The following is a 19,410-nucleotide window of genomic DNA, read 5'->3' as shown; positions in this document are numbered from 1 at the left end:
ATGCTCAGTTCCCTTGGGTAAAGCCCTGGAAGGGGAATTAGTGCATCATATGGTAAGCTTTATGTTTTAGTTTTGTTTTGTTTTTGTGTTTTTTTTGTTTTTTTTTTTAAGATTCATTTATTTATTTGAGAAAGAGAGAGTGCGAGCAAGGGTAAGGGCAGAGGGAGAGAATTCCAAGTAGACTCCCTGCTGACTAGGGACCCAGACTCGGGGCTCAGCCCCACGACCCTGAGGGCATGACCTGAGCTGAGATCAGGAGTCAGATGCCCAGCCGACTGAGCCACCCAGGCACCCCGGTAAGCTTTACTTTTTAAGAAACTTCCGAACTGTCTTCCAAAGTAGCTGTACCATTTTCCATCCCCACCAGCCTTGTATGAAGTTCCTAGTTTCCTTGCCAACACTTTTGACTATAGCCGTCCTCGTGGGTGCGTCGTGGTATCTCATTGTGCATTTGGTTCACATTTCCCTAATGACCGGTGGTTTTGAGCATCCTTTTACGTGCTTATTACCCAAAGGCACATTTCCAACTACATGGAAATGTAAGTCCTTTTTAAAAGGCACCAGAAACAAGGGGCACCTGGGTGGCACAGTCAGTTGAGCATCTGACTCTTGGTTTTGGCTCAGGTCCTGATCTCAGGGTTGAGGGATCAAGCCCCACGTTGGGCTCCATGCTCAGCGCAGGGTCTGCTTGAGTTTCTCTCTCTCCCTCTCCCTCTGCCCCTCCACCCACGCTCTTTCTCTCTCTCTGTCTCGCAAATGAATAACCTAAAAAATTAAAAGTAAGGACCAGAGACAAGCTTAAAGCTGATTTTATTTTATTGTCATTAGGAAAGATAGTCACAGGAGGGTTAAACAGATGGAATGATTGATCCCTTCATTCATGAATTTGTTTCATAAATAATTATTGAGGGCTTAACGTGGCTGGAGCTGTGCACGGCCTTCATGTGTCTTGTGACGACCTATATGAACGATGCGTGTGGTTTATATTGATGGAAGCTGGAGCGGAATAGAGCAGAGGAGGAGCTCACCTGAAGGGCATCGGCTCGCTCCCCCAGTGCTGAGCGGTCCGGGAATACTCCTAAGTGGGGGAAATAATATCAAATATGAGACTCAGGGGGTGAGTATCCACCAGCGAGGCTACCAACTGCCATGTTGCAAAAGGACATGACTCAGGTGGACCGGAAGTGCCGGAGCTGGATGGGGAAGGAGAGCGGGACGGGCGCAGTCCTAGTGCGTCTGGGTCTCCTCGTCCATTTGAGTGACTGTAACAAAACGCCACAGACTGGGTAGCTTATAAATGATGGAAATTGATTTCTCACAGTTCTGGAAGCTGGGGAGTCCAAGATCAGGGCACCAGCGTGGTCATGTTCTCGTATGGGCCCCTTTCCCGGCTCATAGCTGCCGTCTTCTCGCCGTGTGCTCTCACGGTGGAAGGAGCAAGGAGTCCCTCCGGAGCCTGTTCCATAAGGGCATGAATCCCATTCATGAGGCCCCCCCTTCATGAGCTACTTCAAGGCCCCACCTCCCAATACCATAGTCTTTGGGGATTAGAACTGGGGAGCTGGGGCACGCACACATTCAGAACGTAGCCTGGGCACGGGAGAATAGCTCTCTCTGAAGGCACCTTAGGGCACTGGGGCTGGAGGGTGGGAGAGACGGGCAGTGAGCAGGGGCAAGATCAGAAAGGGCCTGGCAGCGAGCCAGTGATGCCCTCGAGGGAGAGAGAATCACGATCAGATGATCCTTCAGAGAGTGGGGAACAGATGGGAGAGGGGGCTCTGGCTTTCCTTTACAGAAGCTGTCAGGTCTCCCATGGCCTGGAATCCGAGCTCTATCTCCCTAGGACCCAGCAGGGCCAGAGCCATTGGTCGGGCCGCCTGGGGCCCTGGCAGTGACCTACGCACTCCTGTGTTTGACAGATGCTACATCACCCTCACCCAGTCTCTGCACCTGACCATGAGTGGAGCCCCAGCAGGACCCGCAGGCACAGGCAAGACGGAGACCACCAAGGACTTGGGCCGAGCTCTGGGCATCATGGTGTACGTCTTCAACTGCTCGGAGCAGATGGATTACAAGGTATGCCTCACCTGTGGGACGGGGTGCTAGGAACTGGGTGGCAGCCCACACTGGGGTCCAGGTTCATTCATGCCACCCTGGCCCAGCTCGGAGGCCCAGACACGGAGGTCTCTGCTGGCTCCGTCCCAGGAGACCTGAGGATCTCTGATCCCTGGAGCTTGTTTACCTGCCTGTAAGCCAGTGAGCCTCATTTTGAGATCTTTTGTCACCTGGACAACGAAGAGGCTGAGCATTTATGCCAAGGCTCACATTCACTGTTTGACCTAGAACCACAGAAAGGCTCCTAAGTGGCTCCCAAGAAATCTTCATATAAAAGTGGGCGTGTTCCCAGTATTTCTACAAGGGCAGGTATGACTCCTGAAGGCAGATTAGATTAACTTCCACTCCTAACAAGTGATGGCCACGAAGGTCAAGTGCAAGGCCAATGTTCTTCATTCAGGTGCTCGTCGTTCTTACTTTTTAAATATATTCCAGGTTCTGTGTCATAGAGAAAAGCAAGAGAAACAAGAGGCCCATAGGTCACTTCTTAGCTAGCAGTTTTCTGCTAGATATCCTATAGATTCTTTTTTTTGTTTTTAGTGTAGTAAGATTGTCTCACTTTCTCATTATTTTTGTTTTGTTTTATTGTATTATTTTGGTCAACTATCTTCAGTCCCTTTTGAAACAGGATGGCATGTAAATAAATTTAGAGTGGGGGCAAAAATAAAACCATAGCATTAAGGAGATTAAATATTTGTATGTATAAATCATGATATATTGGGTACAAAATAAATTTAATTTAAAAATAATTTGAGACTGAGAGCTAACATATAGAACTCTAAATGAGATTCATCTGCAAGTTTAATAATTTCTCTTGTGCAGAAAATTTTGCTGTGCAAAGACTTGCAGAAGCCTAAAGCCCCATGTTTGCTCGTAGCAAGCAAACAAAATGAGGATTCAGACGCCAAACAGCTGTCCTCCTCATATTCTACAGTCTAAATTTTATCATGGTTGCTTTTGTTGATGACAGCATTAAAGTACTATTTCTCTTAAAAAAAAAAAAAAAAGGGCACCTGGGTGACTCAGTTAAGCATCTGACTCTTGATTTCGGCTCAGGTTGTGATCTCAGGGTCATGGGATCAAGGCACGAGTTGGGGTCCATGATGGGTGTGGAGCCTGCTTAAGATTCTCTCTTTTCCTCTCTCCCCTGCCCCCGGCCTCACGTGGGCCTGTGTGCATATATGGGCGCTCTCTCTCAAAAAAAATTTTTAAGTAATATTTTTCTCTAATTCAGGCTAAAAGAAGGAAGTGGGTTTTTTTCCCCCTACAAACTCAACCTTTAAGGATTGAGTTTCTGTATTTTTTCTATAGTTGAGCAAAGACAGCATTGCTGAATAAATATATTCTCCCCAGAGGGACATTCCGGAGGACATGCTTATTTAGATGTAGAAGACCTGGTGTATTGATTGAAGAAAATCAGCAGGATTTCTTCAAATTTATGCCTGGCATTCCTAACAGGAATAGATGAGTTGGCCTCATGACGAGGGGGTCACTAAGGCTATCTTCTCCAATTCTTTCAAACCTTACTGTGGAACCCTGATACCCCACCAATTCCTCTGAGGGTACAGGATGAGAAGAGGGGTCTATCCATAGTTTGTCTGGAGTGTGCAGAGCCCTGGTGGAGTCTAGTGAAGAGACAGATCAGAGCAAGAACGATAGGGATAACTATAGCAAAACACACTAAAAAGATGGCGATCTCTTCCTAGGCACCAAATATCCTGCATAACCAACATCCTCACCGAGCTGTTTGCAGACCTCCTCTTCCCGTTGTTGTCCAACTGTTTAGAATTATTTTCATCACAAACACTCTCTGGCAATCAAGTTAATATATTGAGCATCACCACTGCTCAGCATGTGTGTGCATCATGAGAGGGTGGGTGGGTGGATGGGTGGATGGATGGCTAGATAGATCTGTGATACAGATAAATGCACTTAGGTAGATGGAGAGATGACAGATGAGAGAGAGAGATGATAGCATGATAGATAGATGATGGATAGCTAGAGGGACGAAGTATAGCCTGGTCTATCTGGAAAGACAAGAGAGATATATGAAATAGGGGAGATGTAGAATGTGTGTCCTACCGACTCTAATCCCTGGAATACTTCAGAGACGGGAAGAGCACAGAGTATGCTGGTCAGGAACCTCCTGGGGGATGTGAGAACCAAGGGTGTGTAAGGTTTGGGTGAGTTCCAAACAGGGCAAATGCCATTTTAACACCTCCTAGCCCATTAAAACGTCAGCTTCAAAGACATGACCAAGTTCTCTGTGAGTCATCAACCTTCCCCCTGCTCCTTGCTCTCACTTCTGCCTTGAGCTGTCCTCACAGGGACTGGCTGGGATGAGGAGAGGACGGAGTGAGGGTCAGGAAGAGCTGTCTCGCACTTCACCAGGCATCGTTCTGACGGGTCATTCACGACACTCACAACAACCTTTTTCCGTACTCCCAGAGAATAAGCTAGCAATAAATATGGAGCAGAGGCCGAGTGCATTAGAGCGGACTGGGGAACAGATTATAGGAGATAGGGGTTCCACAAGGAGGGGAGGGACACAAAGCCATGAAGAGAACATGCCCCAGAAGTGGTGGCCGTAATGAAGACCCTTCAGGCTTCTGGACTCAAGTGGGAGCGTGACAAAAACGGATGGTATCTGAGGAAGACTCCTTGGGTAGCCAGACGAATGGAGGCGGGAAGGGACTGGAAGGAGGGCAAATTTTTGCTAAGAACATCGCAGTTATTCAAACCAGAGAGGGTGAGCCATCATGCTGGGGTAGTATAAATGGAAAAGAAAACATGAGAGACTTTAACGAACAGAATGATACCTGATGAACGTGGGGAGGGCTGGGTGGTGAGACAGGGAGGGGCTAAAGAGGAGAGATGGGCTGTAGTCATGGACCCTCACAATGATGCCTCTGTGATCCCACAAAGAGGCATCGGGTAATGGGGCGAACACAGGACAGTGTGGAGACTTGGGGAAAAGGCAAAGTCATGGCTCCCCTCTGTTAATTCTGGTTGGAAAACCCATAAGCCTAGTCACTTCTTCTGGAAACCATTGCAGTTTTAGTGCTAAGGTGTTCTTTATGTCATGGCAGCAGTACCATGCCCCTTGACCTCGATTCAGAGACGCTATTGCTGAAGGAGCAAATGGTTTTGAACCTGAAAGTACCTGGGATTCTTTTGGACCTCTCTGCAGCATCAGTGCTAGAGAACACGCATTCCTTCCTGAGAAACCCTACTGTCTTGGTCCCTGAAAACTTATATTCCACAATAACTGCCTTCTGGGTCTCCTTCTTGGATCCTTTTTTATAATTTTACATTTTATCTGGGTCTTGACTCCAGAATCTACCTTCCAGCCTCACCCAAGAACAGTCTTCCCAACTAGAAGGAAGGGCGTTTGGATGCCCTCCTGTTTGGTTAACACTCTCTTCTGCGACATTTCCTGCTGACCCCCATCTTCCTCCCGGCCAGCTTCCCCATGCCATGCGTGCTGAGGGACTCATTTTCCCCCGTGGCCCGGGGTGGAAATCTCGGACACCCTGATTGCTCACATCCTTCCTTCTGTAGTTGCAATCAGTCGTCAGTGTTGATTCGTCCTTCAGCAGGCCTTTCAAAGCTCCCAGACCATCGGCCCTATTCCAGAAACTCGGTGTCTTGTGCTAGGCGACACCACAGTCAGGCTAATAGTACCTCGTACCGTTGTGGTGGCATCAGAAATTATGGTGATATGGGGTCCTGGGCTGTGCTTATTAGGCCCTCGGGAGAAAGTGTGGGGGTGACCCATATCCACCTAAGGAAACTCTACCCTTTTTTTGTCTTCTCCATTGGATTTCCACTTGATGAAAGAGATCCGCAGCTTTAACAGGCTTTCCGAACCACTGTTCACCTGCAAACGCGTGGACTTTTGATTCCCAAACTGCCACATAAGTAAATGTGACATTTGATAGGTTGTCTAATATAGTACTGGATATAATGTATATTAATCTCTATGCATATCAGGTGTTATATATACCCACACACATACTCATGAATACAGTAAGAGTAATATCCACCTATAGGCTGCAATGCCTGGGATTTATGTCACCTCCTCCATAGAGAGACCATCTACGGCCACTCAATCCGAAACAGCCACATCATTGTAGGACTCCCGTGAGACTTGTCATTATCTGACTTTTTCTTCTTTTTGTGTCATTGTCTGTTTTCTCCCCTGGAAGGTACATCCCGTGAAGATCGTGGCTTTGTCTCCCTGTTCCTCATGACCTAGGACAGTCTCTGACCCATAGCACATGCTCAAAAAGTATTTGTCGCATGAATATAGGAGTCCGTTATTTCAGGGAGCTTAATGGAAGGGGGGGCTTATCCTTCCGTCCTTTTCACAGGCTAGCTTCTGGGATGTTAGATCAGATCTCCTAAAATGTTGCTTTAATCTTGCTTTCCTCTGCTCCAAGCCTCCACGGACCCTCCACGGTCCCTTCTAATAATTCAAGGCTTTTCATAACCATGAACTCGTTTTGTAATTCTACTTTCCAGCCCAAATGACACCTTTATTTTTCCCTAGACATATCATGATTTTGCTCATCCTGTGCCGATAATATTTACTGCTCCCGGAAAGCCCTTACCCACTTCCCTATCCCCTTCCATTCTGCCCACACAAATACTAATCAGCCAGCCTTCCCACCATGTTATGAAGATAGCATTCAGTTCTGTGAGATACCAGAACCCCAGATCTTCTGCCTTCCCTTCCTATGTTCTGTCCACTACGCAAGCGTTCACCAGCGGGCATCCTAAGAAAACCAGGAGTCCCATGAGGAAAACGGAAAATCCTGGCCCTAAAACATTGACCGAATGTCGTGGTGCAGGACTTTTCAGTCCTTCCCTTAAAATTCTAATATATGTCATAAATTAGCAAAAGAGGGTTCTAGAATGCGGCATTTCCTCGACTCGATGGACCCAAAGGCCTTCTCTTCAAGGAGCATCTCCCAGATTTGGCATCCCATGAAATGAACTTTGGGAAATGCTGTCCTGACACCGTCTGAAATTCAGCTCTTTGGCAACGCTGATCACTACCTGGCACGCGCTTTGATTCGCTCCTTTCTGAGCTCCATTAACAGCGGTGTCTTTACATCCGTTGGACCACTGCTCCTCTGGCGATTGACCTGCTTTGTCTGTACGCCTTCTCTCCACAGCCCAACCAGAAGCTCTCAGAAGGACTGAGCCCTTCCGTGTCCAGAGCGTGAGCTGTGCGCAGGGCTGATGGTCACACTCATTACAGAAGCGAACGGGACTTTTCCACTCTCCCAGCGCTTTATCAAAGTCCCCTTGCCAATGGCCTTGAGAGTGTCCCCCCATAACCTCCATCTTGGTACGACTCCATGGTTTACTGCTTCACACCGAACGCCTAGATGGTTTTTATTTTCAGAACAGATATCCCATCTTCCCTTTGAAATTCTTTTCTTGCTCTCATTTGAAAATATTTACCTGTTATTCACTTTCTATGGATCTTATCACTTCCCCGTCTATCTCCAGCTTCCTGTCACTCCGGGAGGGCTGGGTCTTCCAATCTAAAGATACAGACATAAACTTTTTTATCAGCGTATGCCAAAGGCTGAGTGGAGGCGTGTTTTTTGGGTTTTTTTTGTTGTTTTTTTGTATGGTGAAATAAAAACCAACAATATTTTATTCATTTCCTGGGATTTTGAAGGCTACAGAAGCCACAAGCCCAATGACATTTTAAAGGGATTTTGGTCCAAGTGTCTTGAAAGGCTCTGTTTGATCCTGTGACTTACACGGGCACCCATGGCCATCAAAAATGTAATTGCCCTTCAAATTTTAATAGGAGTTTTTTGAACCAGTGGTCTTGAGGGGACTGGAAGGATCTCTCACGAACGGGATGGGAACTGACTTAGATGTGTGATGATGAGCCCAGCACTGAGAGTAATTTCATCTTTGTACGTTTCCTTGCAGTCTTGCGGCAACATCTACAAAGGCCTCGCTCAGACCGGTGCCTGGGGCTGTTTTGATGAGTTTAACCGAATCTCGGTGGAGGTCTTGTCAGTGGTGGCCGTGCAGGTATGGGGGCCGGAGGTTGGCGGGAGCCCCGTGGTCTTCTTGCCAAGCACTGTGGAAGGCTCTACATCCTCTTGCTGTGAACCTCCGCTCACCCATTTCTGTGTCCCCTTCCCCACTCGGACTCCATGCCCTTTCCCCTGCCCACTAAAGTCGGCCCCACTGCAGGACGTGGGCACCCTGTGAGTCCCTGCCAAGGTGACTCCATTTACTGGCCATGGGACTCCGTTTCCTCCCCTGTGACAGGTCCCACCTGCTTCCTGGGGGCGAGGAGAGGATCAAACCGGATGATGGAGCCCAGCTCTTGGAAAGGCTGTGGACTTTGGGAATGTCTTCCTGGTTGTAACTGAGTCTGGGAAAGTTACTTGACATCCCTTGGTCCTGTTCACCTCGTTGTATATAAAGCGAGGCTCACAGGGTGAATGGTGCCGAAGGGAGGAAGTCCTGTTTGGGTCACATGTATGTGACCACTTGTCTTTCAGCTCATCCAGAAAGTGTCTCCTCCATGAGGCACCTACAGTACAGTGAGTGCCATGCTCAGAATTGGGGGCAAGGGTCCCCGGTTGAATAGGACATGATCCCTAACTTCACAGGTCAACTTTAGTTCCTCAGGGCATGAGCTCTCTTTAGTGCTGTAGGAGTGATTTGATTCCTGACTCACAGGATGGGACAAGACCGCTAGATACGCCATCTTGAAACCAGGCCTTAAAAAAAGATGGAGGTGATTTGGATTAGGGTAAAGGTCTATAGACCGAGGAAGCGAGCAGGAAGAGGGAAGGGGTAGGGAAAAGTGAGCCAACCTCTGTTGAAAGTCTATTCTGTACCGTATCATCACTTACGTCGTGTGTGTGTGTGTGTGTGTGTGTGTGTGTGTGTGTGTACATGCTGGGGGGAGAAACCGAAGACCAGCTGAAAAAAGTAATTTGTCCAAGGGCACAGTGTCGGCAAGTGGCAAGGTTAGGACTTGAAGCCAGCACCGCCGCCCATCCTGACGGGGTGCAGGTCTAGACACAGATATCCAGTGTACGAGGAATAAAATGCTGGAGAAGAGCATTAGGCTGGAGGGGTGGGTTCAAGGCAAACAGCAGATGGGCTCAGTTGCCATGATGTGTATTGGGCCATCTGTCAGTGGGCAGCAGGGAGCCTCTGGAAGTTTCTGAAGGGGAAATGACCCTCTGCTTGGCAGTGGTTTGAAGGAGGGGCTGAGCAGCAGGCGAATCAGTGGCCGCAGTGAAGTCACTGGTCTCTCTTGAGGGTCCCGATGGGAGCCACGGCCTCAGTGGGAGCCCCCGTGGGCTCCCCCCGAGGTCCCCCAGTCACCCCCGCGAAGCACAGCCTTTGTCAGTACCTGTTGTGCACTCCTTCCAGTAAACGGCGGCCCCTCTTTCCCGCCAGGAGCTTCTGGTTTCAGGGCCCCCCAGTGCTACCAGCTTGACAAGGCAGTCTAAGGGTCTACACAGTGAAGGAAGCCATGTGGTGATGGCTCTTGGCATGACTGGCCTCCCAGTTTGTGCCTGGGCTCCATATAGCCCAACCATATAATTTTCCTCCTATCCTTTCCCTTTATTTCCAGAGCAATATATATACAGGACAGAAAAAGAAAAGCAGAGCAAGAAGGACTCTTTTGTCCCCCTAGGCCTGTTTAATTCCTTCAGGCCCAAACAAAGGGACAAGGCAAAAGCTTAGCTTGCCTGACACGTTTCTGGGGGCAAGGGCAACGGAAGGGGGGCGGGAGTTGCTGCAGACTTAGGGTGGTCCGCACTGGGGAAGCTGGCGGACACAGTATCCTCCCCCTCCCGCTGGCCTGTGCATCTCCTCCAGCATGCTGTCCCCATGCCACTTGCTATCCCCGTCCATGCAGGCTGGAACAGCAGCAGAGCTCACACCATCCGCTGATTCCATGGCTCAACCTTCATCTCCATCTGGTGGTGGGAGCCATAGGTGGTTGGGGGGCTCTGCGGGGTCCCTGCACTTTGCCCTTCCCCCAAGGTAGTCAGGCCTTCCATCTCTTGCATTGGCCAGCCCCATTGGTGCTGCCATTCAGGGATTCTTGCCCGGACTGGCTCTTGGTGAAGCTCTTGCAAGCTGCAAAACTGTGGGGTTCTTCTCTCGCTTCCAGTGGTGATGTGTGGTTTTCCCTTGTCTTCGGATTGTTTGACTCGGTAGGACTTGGTGGCAACGGTAAGTCAAATAGGTGCCCGAACACTCTCTTGGACTGAGAACCCTCGGCTAGCTCTGTTCATGGGAGCTAACTGTGTGCGTTTCAGTCTACCACGTTGATGGTTCAAATCAGCTGCGATGGGAGTATTCTCACAACGGAAACTGGCAACTGCTACAACTCAGAGGCATTTTGTTTTCCTGGCGAGCTGGGTCTTAAATATTTACCAGCATACCTCCGCCTTGTCAGAATATATGTCAGTGTTGCCGCAGTTTTTTTTAATTTTAAAGACAAGCTGAAAGTCCAGATTTCTATTAAAAAAAAAAAAAAAGTCTCCAGGTTTCTGAAAGTGGGCAGCTCATTCAATTAAAAACAAAAACAAAAACAAAAACAAAACACCTGAGTTGGACCAAAAAACATGGCGCAGGCTGCGTTCACCTCTGTGGTCACTTCAGAGCTTAGAAGAACCAAGATTGACGTCCTTTAGCTCTGTGTGACTTTGGGGGTGGAGGATGTGGAGTAACCTGAATAAAACCGCTTTCTCAGAGTACTGATTCTGGGCCTAGGTTGGTTCTGAGAGTCGGGAGAGAAGCATAAGCTCTTTGCGGCTGTGGGTGTCAGGATCGATAGCCATAATTATATGGTGTACCTGGGGTTTTCCTCCTTCCTCCACTGCAGACACCCATCTTTTTTACTCCCTTGTCCACCATGCTCTGTTAGTTCTATTACTGTAATGTCCACCCCTTTCGTCTCTGCTGGGAGGAGTTTCTGCATCCTGTCTTCTGGCTGCTGGCCCCAGCTTGCTGAGGGCCTTTCTCATCCTCACCAGCCAGGTCGCACTGCCGTGACTGCCCTCCCTGAAAGCCAGGACCACTTAGCCTGGAAAGTTACCCCCGTGGTGTCCCAGTGCAATGGGGTTGTCAAAGAGCCATCTCACGGTGTCCCTCCAAGGAGCCCTGGGGAGGAGCCAACAGGAAGCAGTGAGAGCCAGACCAGGGTCAGTGTAGAGCTCATCTTGGGCTCCAGAGATTGTGGGAGCAATCCCACATGCAGTTGGGATCTTAAACAGGTTCTGGCAGGGTGGGGTAGACTAGGCGAGGGGTTGGGGAAGTGCTTATGTGTATAGGACATGTCTGAAACCACACAGCCAGTATTCAACTTGGGTCTGCCACTTAGCAGCTGTGTGACTTTGGGCAAGTCCATGTCTCAAGTCCCACATCTGTAAAGAGGGTTAGTAATAGTACCTACTAGATGCAGTTGTAATAATTATTAAATGAGTTAATATGTGTAAAACACTTAAAGCCCCACGGATAGTAGGCATGCAATAATATTAGTCTCTGTGATGCTGGTGGTGATGGTGGTGTTGATGATAGTGATGATGGTGATGACCATGATGGTGATGATGGTGATGACCATGGTGATGATGGTAGTGTGGAAACAGTGGTGATAAGATGGTGGTGGTGGTGGTGGTGGTGATGCTGGTCATGATGATGATGGTGATGACCATGATGATGATGGTAGTGTGGAAACAGTGGTGATAAGATGGTGGTGGTGGTGGTGGTGGTGGTGATGCTGGTCATGATGATGATGGTAGTGTGGAAACAGTGGTCATAAGATGGTGGTGGTGGTGGTGGTGATGATGGCCATGAGGATGATGGTGATGACCATGGTGATGATGGTAGTGTGGAAACAGTGGTGATAAGATGATGGTGATGGTGGTGGCCATGATGGTGGTGGTCATGATGATGATGACAGTGTGGAAATAGCGGTAATGGTGGTGGTGACAGTGATGACGGTGGTGACGGTGATGACTATGATGATGATGGTGGTGGTGATTACTATCATTATTACCTGAGCACTGCAGGCCATAGGTTCAAGGGCAGTAGAAAGTCGGGAGACACGGGGCAGGGAAGGAGGGTCTCACCAGCCTCCTCAACACCCTTCACTCCTCCTCTGGCCCAGCCTCAGACCGTCTTCCCAAACTTAGTGTCCTCATTGATGAGGCAATACTCACCAGCCATTGTCCCCAGTGCATAGCAGATAAACACTGTGAATTTGCCTTATTTTGAAACTGCCCAACAGGATGTCCTAGTAGGTTCTCCAAGGTCAGTTCCTTTTGGCTTCTGGAATTAAATAAGTTCAACCCCGTATTCCCTGATGCTTTCACACTCCGGTCTCGAAACATACCCATAGGAGAGACATTCTCAAGAAAGTGGTCTGACAGCAGCCTGGGCAGGATCTGAGCCCATCCCATTTAAAATCCTATACTCGTCCAAGGAGAAAATTGCACTTAATTATTTCCACAGCAATCCAGGCTGGCATATTGGTTCAGAAGCCACACCAGCTGTGACAGCTCTCCCCATCCTCCCCTGTCCCCTCCTCCCTCTCCTCCTCTCGGCTCCTTGCCTGTCTGCGCTCCTCTTCCCAGTAACTTCTCCAAAAGTGCGTGTGCTCCGGTGTTCTTGGAGGTGGGTATTTTCATGTCTCTGTCAGATTGGTCAGGCAGAATTGCATGTACGTTTGGGAAAAAGTATGGCAATTGCAAGAGCAATTACTCTGCTATTTTAAAAATGTATAAAATACCACTTACACTTTTTTTTCCCCCAGATTTTTGCCAATACCATTGCCATCGGCTCACTAGGCCTTGGACCCAGGGACATGTGTCAACAGGACACACTCCACCCTCCTCTCCCCCCAGCCCCCTGTCCCCTTCTGTGCTCCCTGGCCAGGCATTTCTCCCACGTCCCTTCCTTCCCTACGGCACAAGTGTGCTGGGCCGAGGTAGGAAGCAGCTAGAAGCCGACCAGTTAGCAAGGCCTTGGGAGGTCACCCCAGCAGTGTTCCAAGGACTTGGGGCGCCGAACACATGCTAGAGTTTCAGAACCAAGGGAGTTTCCCACATAACACCCTTTATAAAGGAGCTTAAGGTCTAAGGTAAAAACACGGAAATATTTTTTCATAACTGTACGAAGTGGTGAGTGGGTTGCACTTCCTGCAAACTCCAATCTGCTTTTGCAGAGAGAAGCATGAAATGAGCCAGGCAGGATCTTAGTAACACATGGCATTTTGGGGCAAGGTCTGGACCCCGGAATGGGCCACTTCCCCAGAATGGAAGGGGCAAGATAGAGGGCCTCGGAGGAAAAAGCTGAGAGAATTCAGGCAGCTCCAAGCTAGCCGATGAGCTCCTTGACACCTGTCACCTGCAGGAAAGATGTGTGACCGTTAGCCTTCATGAGCATGTCTGATACAAGGCCCCAGCCTGGGTGGGAGGGTGCAGGGGGCGAACCCTCCGTGATCCCCACCAGCTTCCGGCCTGGGAAGGGAGAGACCTCATGCTGAAGAGGTCCCATCAGCCCGCCATGGCTGGATGAGCACATGTGGCTTGTGCAGAATCCAGAACCGATCACCTACAATCGGGGCTGGCCCGCAATATAGAGAGGTCAGACCTCTGACCCCCCCGAGCTTGAGCCTGACTGGCCCAGGTTAGCGGGCTGCAGAGACACATCCTCCCCACGGCAGGTGGGGCACAGGGAGTGGAGGACGCAGGTGCACTGGCGGGGAGGGGCCGGTCTGCAGCTCTGATGGGGACACTGGGCAGCAGCAGGGAGAAGCAGAAATCCCAGAATTAACTAGACTCTACTGGTTCTTGAATTGAGCATATATCCAAAACCACCCAGAGGGCTTACTCATCAACTGGACCCTACCCCAGAATATCTGATTGGGTTAGTCTGGGGTGGGGGCTAAGAATTTGCTTGGGAATTTGGTAGGCCCTAGGACGTGGAATGGTGGACAAGTCACTTATACCTTCTTGCCTTCCATTTCCTCACGGGGAAAATGATTTTGCGTATCACGGTTTTCCCAACTTTGGCATTTTCGATGTCTTGAGCCTGATAATTCCAGAAATTTCCCCCTGTAATTGGGCCAACAAAAATGTCTCCAGCCATGGCCACATGTCCCCTGGGGAGGGCAGGTACAAAAGCACCCCCAGACGAGAGCACTGGTTTCTGTGTAGCTGTGTGTGTGTGTGTGTGTGTGTGTGTGTGTGTTTTCTTTAGTGACTGGTAAATGCACCTTTTCTTACCTCGTGGAAACATATGTGTCTAAATTATGGTTATTTTCAGAGCAAAACAAAATTCCCCTGAAAGGTACGTGTTTGATGAGGAGCCACACGTGGCTGGCACCGTGTCCTTCTGGTAAAAGGAGGTTTGGGGAAGCAATCAATAAGAGCGTGAGCTCTGGGACCGGATTGCCTGGTTGGTAACTCGGGTTGCCCTGCTTACCAACTGTTAGACAGCTGGCAAGTTTCGTGGGTTTTTTGGGGTTTTTTTTTTTTTTGCCTTGTAACTTTTTATTTTTGTTTTATTTTATTTTTATTTATTTTTTAAAGATTTTGTTTATTTATTTGACAGAAAGACAGCAAGAGAGGGAACACAGGCAGGGGGAGTGGGAGAGGAGGAAGCAGGCTCCCAGCGGAGGAGCCTGACGCGGGGCTCGATCCCATCACACCCTGAGCCGAAGGCAGACACTTAACGACCCGTAACTTTTTATTTTTAACCGATTTTAGACTTCTAGAAGAGTTGCAGAAATAGCATCAGGTCCCCGCCTACCCTTCCCCTCACCTCGCTAAACTCAGCACCTCACATGACCGTGGCCCAGCTTGTTAACCTCCCCTGCCTCAGTTTCCCTATCTTTAAAATGAGGATCTGCCCATCTCGTCCGCTATTGAGAGTACTTCATGGGATAACTCACATCAAATACTCCAAGAAGCACCTGGTACATACCAAGTGCTCTCGGTAAATGTCAGTTATTCTTTTGTTGTTATGCCCTGTGGCTTTAAAATCTTTCAGAGCGATGCGTTTTTAGCAGAGAAATAGACGCCGGTGGGGGAGGAGTGTCTCTGGCCCTTTTGGTATCAGTTTGTGCCTACCCGTGTTTGAGACTCCAACTGGCTGGGCTTGTGGCGTAATCCATACGCTCCCAGCCCCCCTGCTTCTCGCTCGCTCCTCCCCCACATCCTGAAGGACCTCTGGACTTTTTCGGAGTCCCCGGACCCCGCGCACTGCTTGGAGGGGCTCGTCCTGTGGACCTCGGTTGCTGCGAAGGTGGTGAGGAGCTGCCAGGCAGACAGCCTCCCGTCCTGTCCTGCGTCAGCCCTGCTAACAGAGCGGGCTACTAGCACTGATAGCTCCACACACTCCCTCAAGAGCCCCCCGTAGAATTTTCCATGAAAGGACAGGTGCCGCCCATCCTTCAGTGTGCCATAAACTCTCACCGAGCGTGAGCTTCCTGGGCCTCGGTGTTGCAGGAGGGAAGGCGGAGTCACCGTGAGCTGCAGAAAGGGTCCTGGGCTCCAGCCTTCGCCCAAGGGTATTGGGGCAGTCGGTAAACGGCAATTAAATTTACTCCCTCGCCCCGTAAGATGGTGAGTGTACAGCATGTTTGGTAGACGGGAGGACTGGGGCCGCTGGGAGAGCCCCTTCGTTACCACCCACGTAGGCTGCGGGGAGAAGGGGAGGCGGGAGGTGCTGCGCGGGGCTGTGCCGTGAGCCCCATGTGTGCGGGGCGCTGGAGACCACCTCTGCCACGAGGGCATTGCCATTCTGTGCGCAGAAGAGAAATTTCAGTCTCACGCTAATTGCCATGAGCTCAGATGCGTTTGGTGTTGAGAGCTTCACTCTGGGAAGGGAGCTCAATCCTAACTGTAGACGTGGCCCACATTCCAGTGAGTTCTGCCCAGCCTGGTGCTGGAGAGAGCCTTGCTCCAGCTGCTTCATGTCTTTCTCTTTCACTTCGGCTCCCACTGTCTGTCTGTCTGTCTTTCACAAATGCTCCAGCTCTGGCTCTGTCTTTCTCTGTTTGTGTCCGTCCCTCTCTCCCCCAGACATACGCACGTACCTGCAGCCCAGTCTCCCCAGAACCCTTGGCTCTTCGAAACATCCAGACCATGGCCAACGTGACTGGAGCTCGCGCAAAGCCTTGCCCTGGAACCCCGAGAAGCTGGAGATACTCGGAGACATTCTGGGGCCTGGCCGAGCAAGTGTGCCCCTCTTGTCTTTCCTCCTCCTGTCGCTGATCATTTTTGCACGCACTTTTCCAAAGCGCCGTGTGTGAAACCAGTGGCTCCGTTTCTGTCTCTCCTCCCGCTGCTGTAAGAGTGATCTAGAATGTAGAGCTGACCAGGCGAAGCTTCAGCTCAAGTCCCTACATTGAAGGAAAAGTCTCATCTCTTTAGAAAGGCACTCCTAGCCCTCGGGGATGTGGCTCCAGCCTCGCTTTGCCATCTACAGGGCACTCGATCCCTAAAGAGGTGAGCGGTGTGAACGCCGTCTATTCTAGAGACAGTCTGAGGAGGAAACCAGGCCGGGGACCACGTTAATGATTTCCACGTCAGCTGCTGTTCTTAAGCGTTTTCCGTGCACTAAGCTCTTTGCAGGCTTGATTGCATTTAATCCTCTGAACAAGCCCGGGGTTAGGTCCTGGTGTTCCCTCCATCACGCAGGGGCCAATCCACTTGCCTGGATTCAAGTCCAGAACCACGACCACTTCCTAGCTGTGCAAGGTCGGGCAGACTACCCCACTGCCTAGTGCTTCTGGTTCCTCAGAAATGGGTTCGAAGGATCTTGGTGGAGAGCAAATGAATGAATATGTAAGAAGCACTCGGAACAGTGCCTGGTGAGTGGCCAGTGGGGTCAGACACCTGCTCGTGGTCACTCCCAAGCCCTTAGCTGCTGTGCTGCCCATACGGATGTGGGCGACCAGATTTCTTTTGGACAGCCACCATCAGTAGAGGGACCAGGATGCAGTCACACTGCCTGTCCTTCAATGAAAGGGGCGACAGGGCAGGTGTCCACACTGGGCGTAACCCCGTTTCCACTCCACCCCCCGGAACCCTGTGCTGACCTTTTCCATCGACTTGTTCACCAGGTCAAAAGCATTCAGGATGCAATCCGGGACAAGAAGCAGCGGTTCAACTTCCTTGGGGAGGAGATTAGCCTGGATCCCTCTGTGGGAATCTTCATCACCATGAATCCGGGCTATGCCGGCCGCACGGAACTTCCCGAGAACCTCAAGGCTCTCTTCAGGTGAGTGTCAGCCCTGCCCCACGCCAGGGCCCAAGAGAGAAGCTGCTTCTGGTTTCTTCCCTGAAAATGTATGACATATATAATAGAAGAAATTTGGAACCCATGAAAAAGTAGAGTTTATAAAACCACCTTTCACGCTATCACTGGTTAAAGTATTTCTTGCTTAATTCTATTCCGTTCTCCTTTACATGGGTATTTTAAAGTCCTGTGTTCATGGTCGACACACAGTTTCATATTGTTTTGTTTTTTTCCACTTCATACTCTATCATAATCGTATCGTAAATCATCTCTTCTGTTAGATATTCTTAAGAAATCTCATTTCATGGCTACATTTTATTCTACCAAATACATGGTCCACGGTGTAATTAAGTAGCCCCCCACATTGAAATATTAAGACGGTTTCTAACATTTAAAATAAATTCATACATAATGCTGTAATGTACATCTTTGTACATAAGTCCTTTTCTCTTTATGCACGATTATTTTCTTTGGCTAGCTTCCCAGCAGCGGAATCACTGAGTTAACAGGGGGGCACATTTTTCAGGCTCTTGATACACACCGACAAATTGTTTCCTAAACCGAAGTAATGCCGAATCACACTGCCAGTAGCGAGGCACGGGAACACCTCTCATATATCTCCTTGGCCACCGATGGACATCGCCATGCTTTTAAGTCTTCTTTATTGTGATGAGAAAATGCAAACGCATTTTCTAGAAGGGGCTGGAGTCTCCATTCTTTGTCTCAGGAAGGAGAAGTCAGCCCAACAAAAGAAGATGCCCTGTGGTTTCTGATTTTCTGCCTGCTGGACCACTACCTAAGACAGGCCGTGGGAGTCGTGACACAGAGGTCGGCTTCATCTGGGGACCCAGAGCCCCTGCTCTGTTGGGGACGTGGAGCCCAGGAGACAGCTGGACAGCTCCCCTGTGCACTCTGCCCCTCAGTCCCGTCCCCGTGCTCTCCAGCAGTGGCAGATCCCTGTGTCACAGGAGTGGTGTGGGTATCCCCTCCCCCCCAGGCCAGTGCCCACTGTAACCAAGAGCTCGTTGGAATATCACCAGGCTGCCCAAAGCGGGGCTATTTGTTTGCACAAAGTATTTCTTAAGTGAGCCTCGTGTTTGCAAGCAATAACAGACGTGGGCTATCACCCTGATCAGAACTACTCTTTACATTTCCCCCCCTGAACTTAAAGGGAGCATTTATACCAGAAAATTGGGTTGGGGAGGAGGAGAAAAATATGTGTAAAAACAATAAATACAAACATCTACTTCATTTTCACAAAAGCCCTATCTACGAGGTGGGTAGTAGCCCCCTTGTACAGGGAGAAAACAGGGCCAGCACATTGCCCCGGGTAGGAACCGTAGTCACTCAGGTTAGCTAGGAGCCCAAGTAGCAAGCCACAGAAACGGGGTTCAAACCCAGACAGTCTGACGCCAGAACTCTCTCTCTCCCCATCTGAAAACTATCATTCGAAGATAGTTATGACCCTTTGGTGTCTTCCCTTCCGATATCCCGTGGGCAGAGTATTTCTTTCTCAAACTTGGGGTAGGACGCTATACAAGCCAGGATCCTGCCTTCGTTAAGTAATATCTTCCCATAGCACTAACTAGTTTTCCTCCGGGAGCATTATTTCCCGTGGCCTGATTGCATTCTGTTGTATGGATGCATACTTAACCTTATTTCAGGCTGTAACATAATTTTGGGAATCTAAGTGTTTAGTTGCGCCTTTGAATTTGACTATAATGTAAAATAATTTAAAGGAGAAATGTTCTTGAATGGTATGTTTTTGACAATTTTATATCGGTGTAGGGAAAATGCAATTAAATGTAAACAACCTTAGGCTCCTGTTACATACTTAATCAATTAATTTTAAAAATTAAGTAATTTTAGAATCAAATGTTTCCAGAGCTAGAGGGGGAAAAAAAACCCACAGTAAATCCTTACAGAGAGACAAAAATTCCCCTCTGTATTCTCATATATGCCATTTTTAAAAGTTTG

At 49.3% G+C, this 19,410-nt stretch overlaps 1 protein-coding gene across 1 annotated transcript in view; it reads left to right on the top strand.

The window, feature by feature from the left end:
- Positions 1-19,410, top strand: part of DNAH9 (dynein axonemal heavy chain 9) — a 303,991-nt gene that overhangs the window by 97,095 nt on the left and 187,486 nt on the right. The window contains 3 exon segments of the mRNA XM_057311241.1: positions 1,920-2,076; positions 8,074-8,178; positions 17,258-17,415. Coding sequence (XP_057167224.1) covers positions 1,920-2,076; positions 8,074-8,178; positions 17,258-17,415 — 420 coding nt within the window.

This window comes from Ursus arctos, unplaced genomic scaffold (genome assembly GCF_023065955.2).
Source record: "Ursus arctos isolate Adak ecotype North America unplaced genomic scaffold, UrsArc2.0 scaffold_14, whole genome shotgun sequence".
Lineage (NCBI taxonomy): Eukaryota > Metazoa > Chordata > Mammalia > Carnivora > Ursidae > Ursus > Ursus arctos.
Note: the sequence above shows the minus strand (reverse complement) of the source record. Positions and strands in the feature narration are given on the sequence as shown.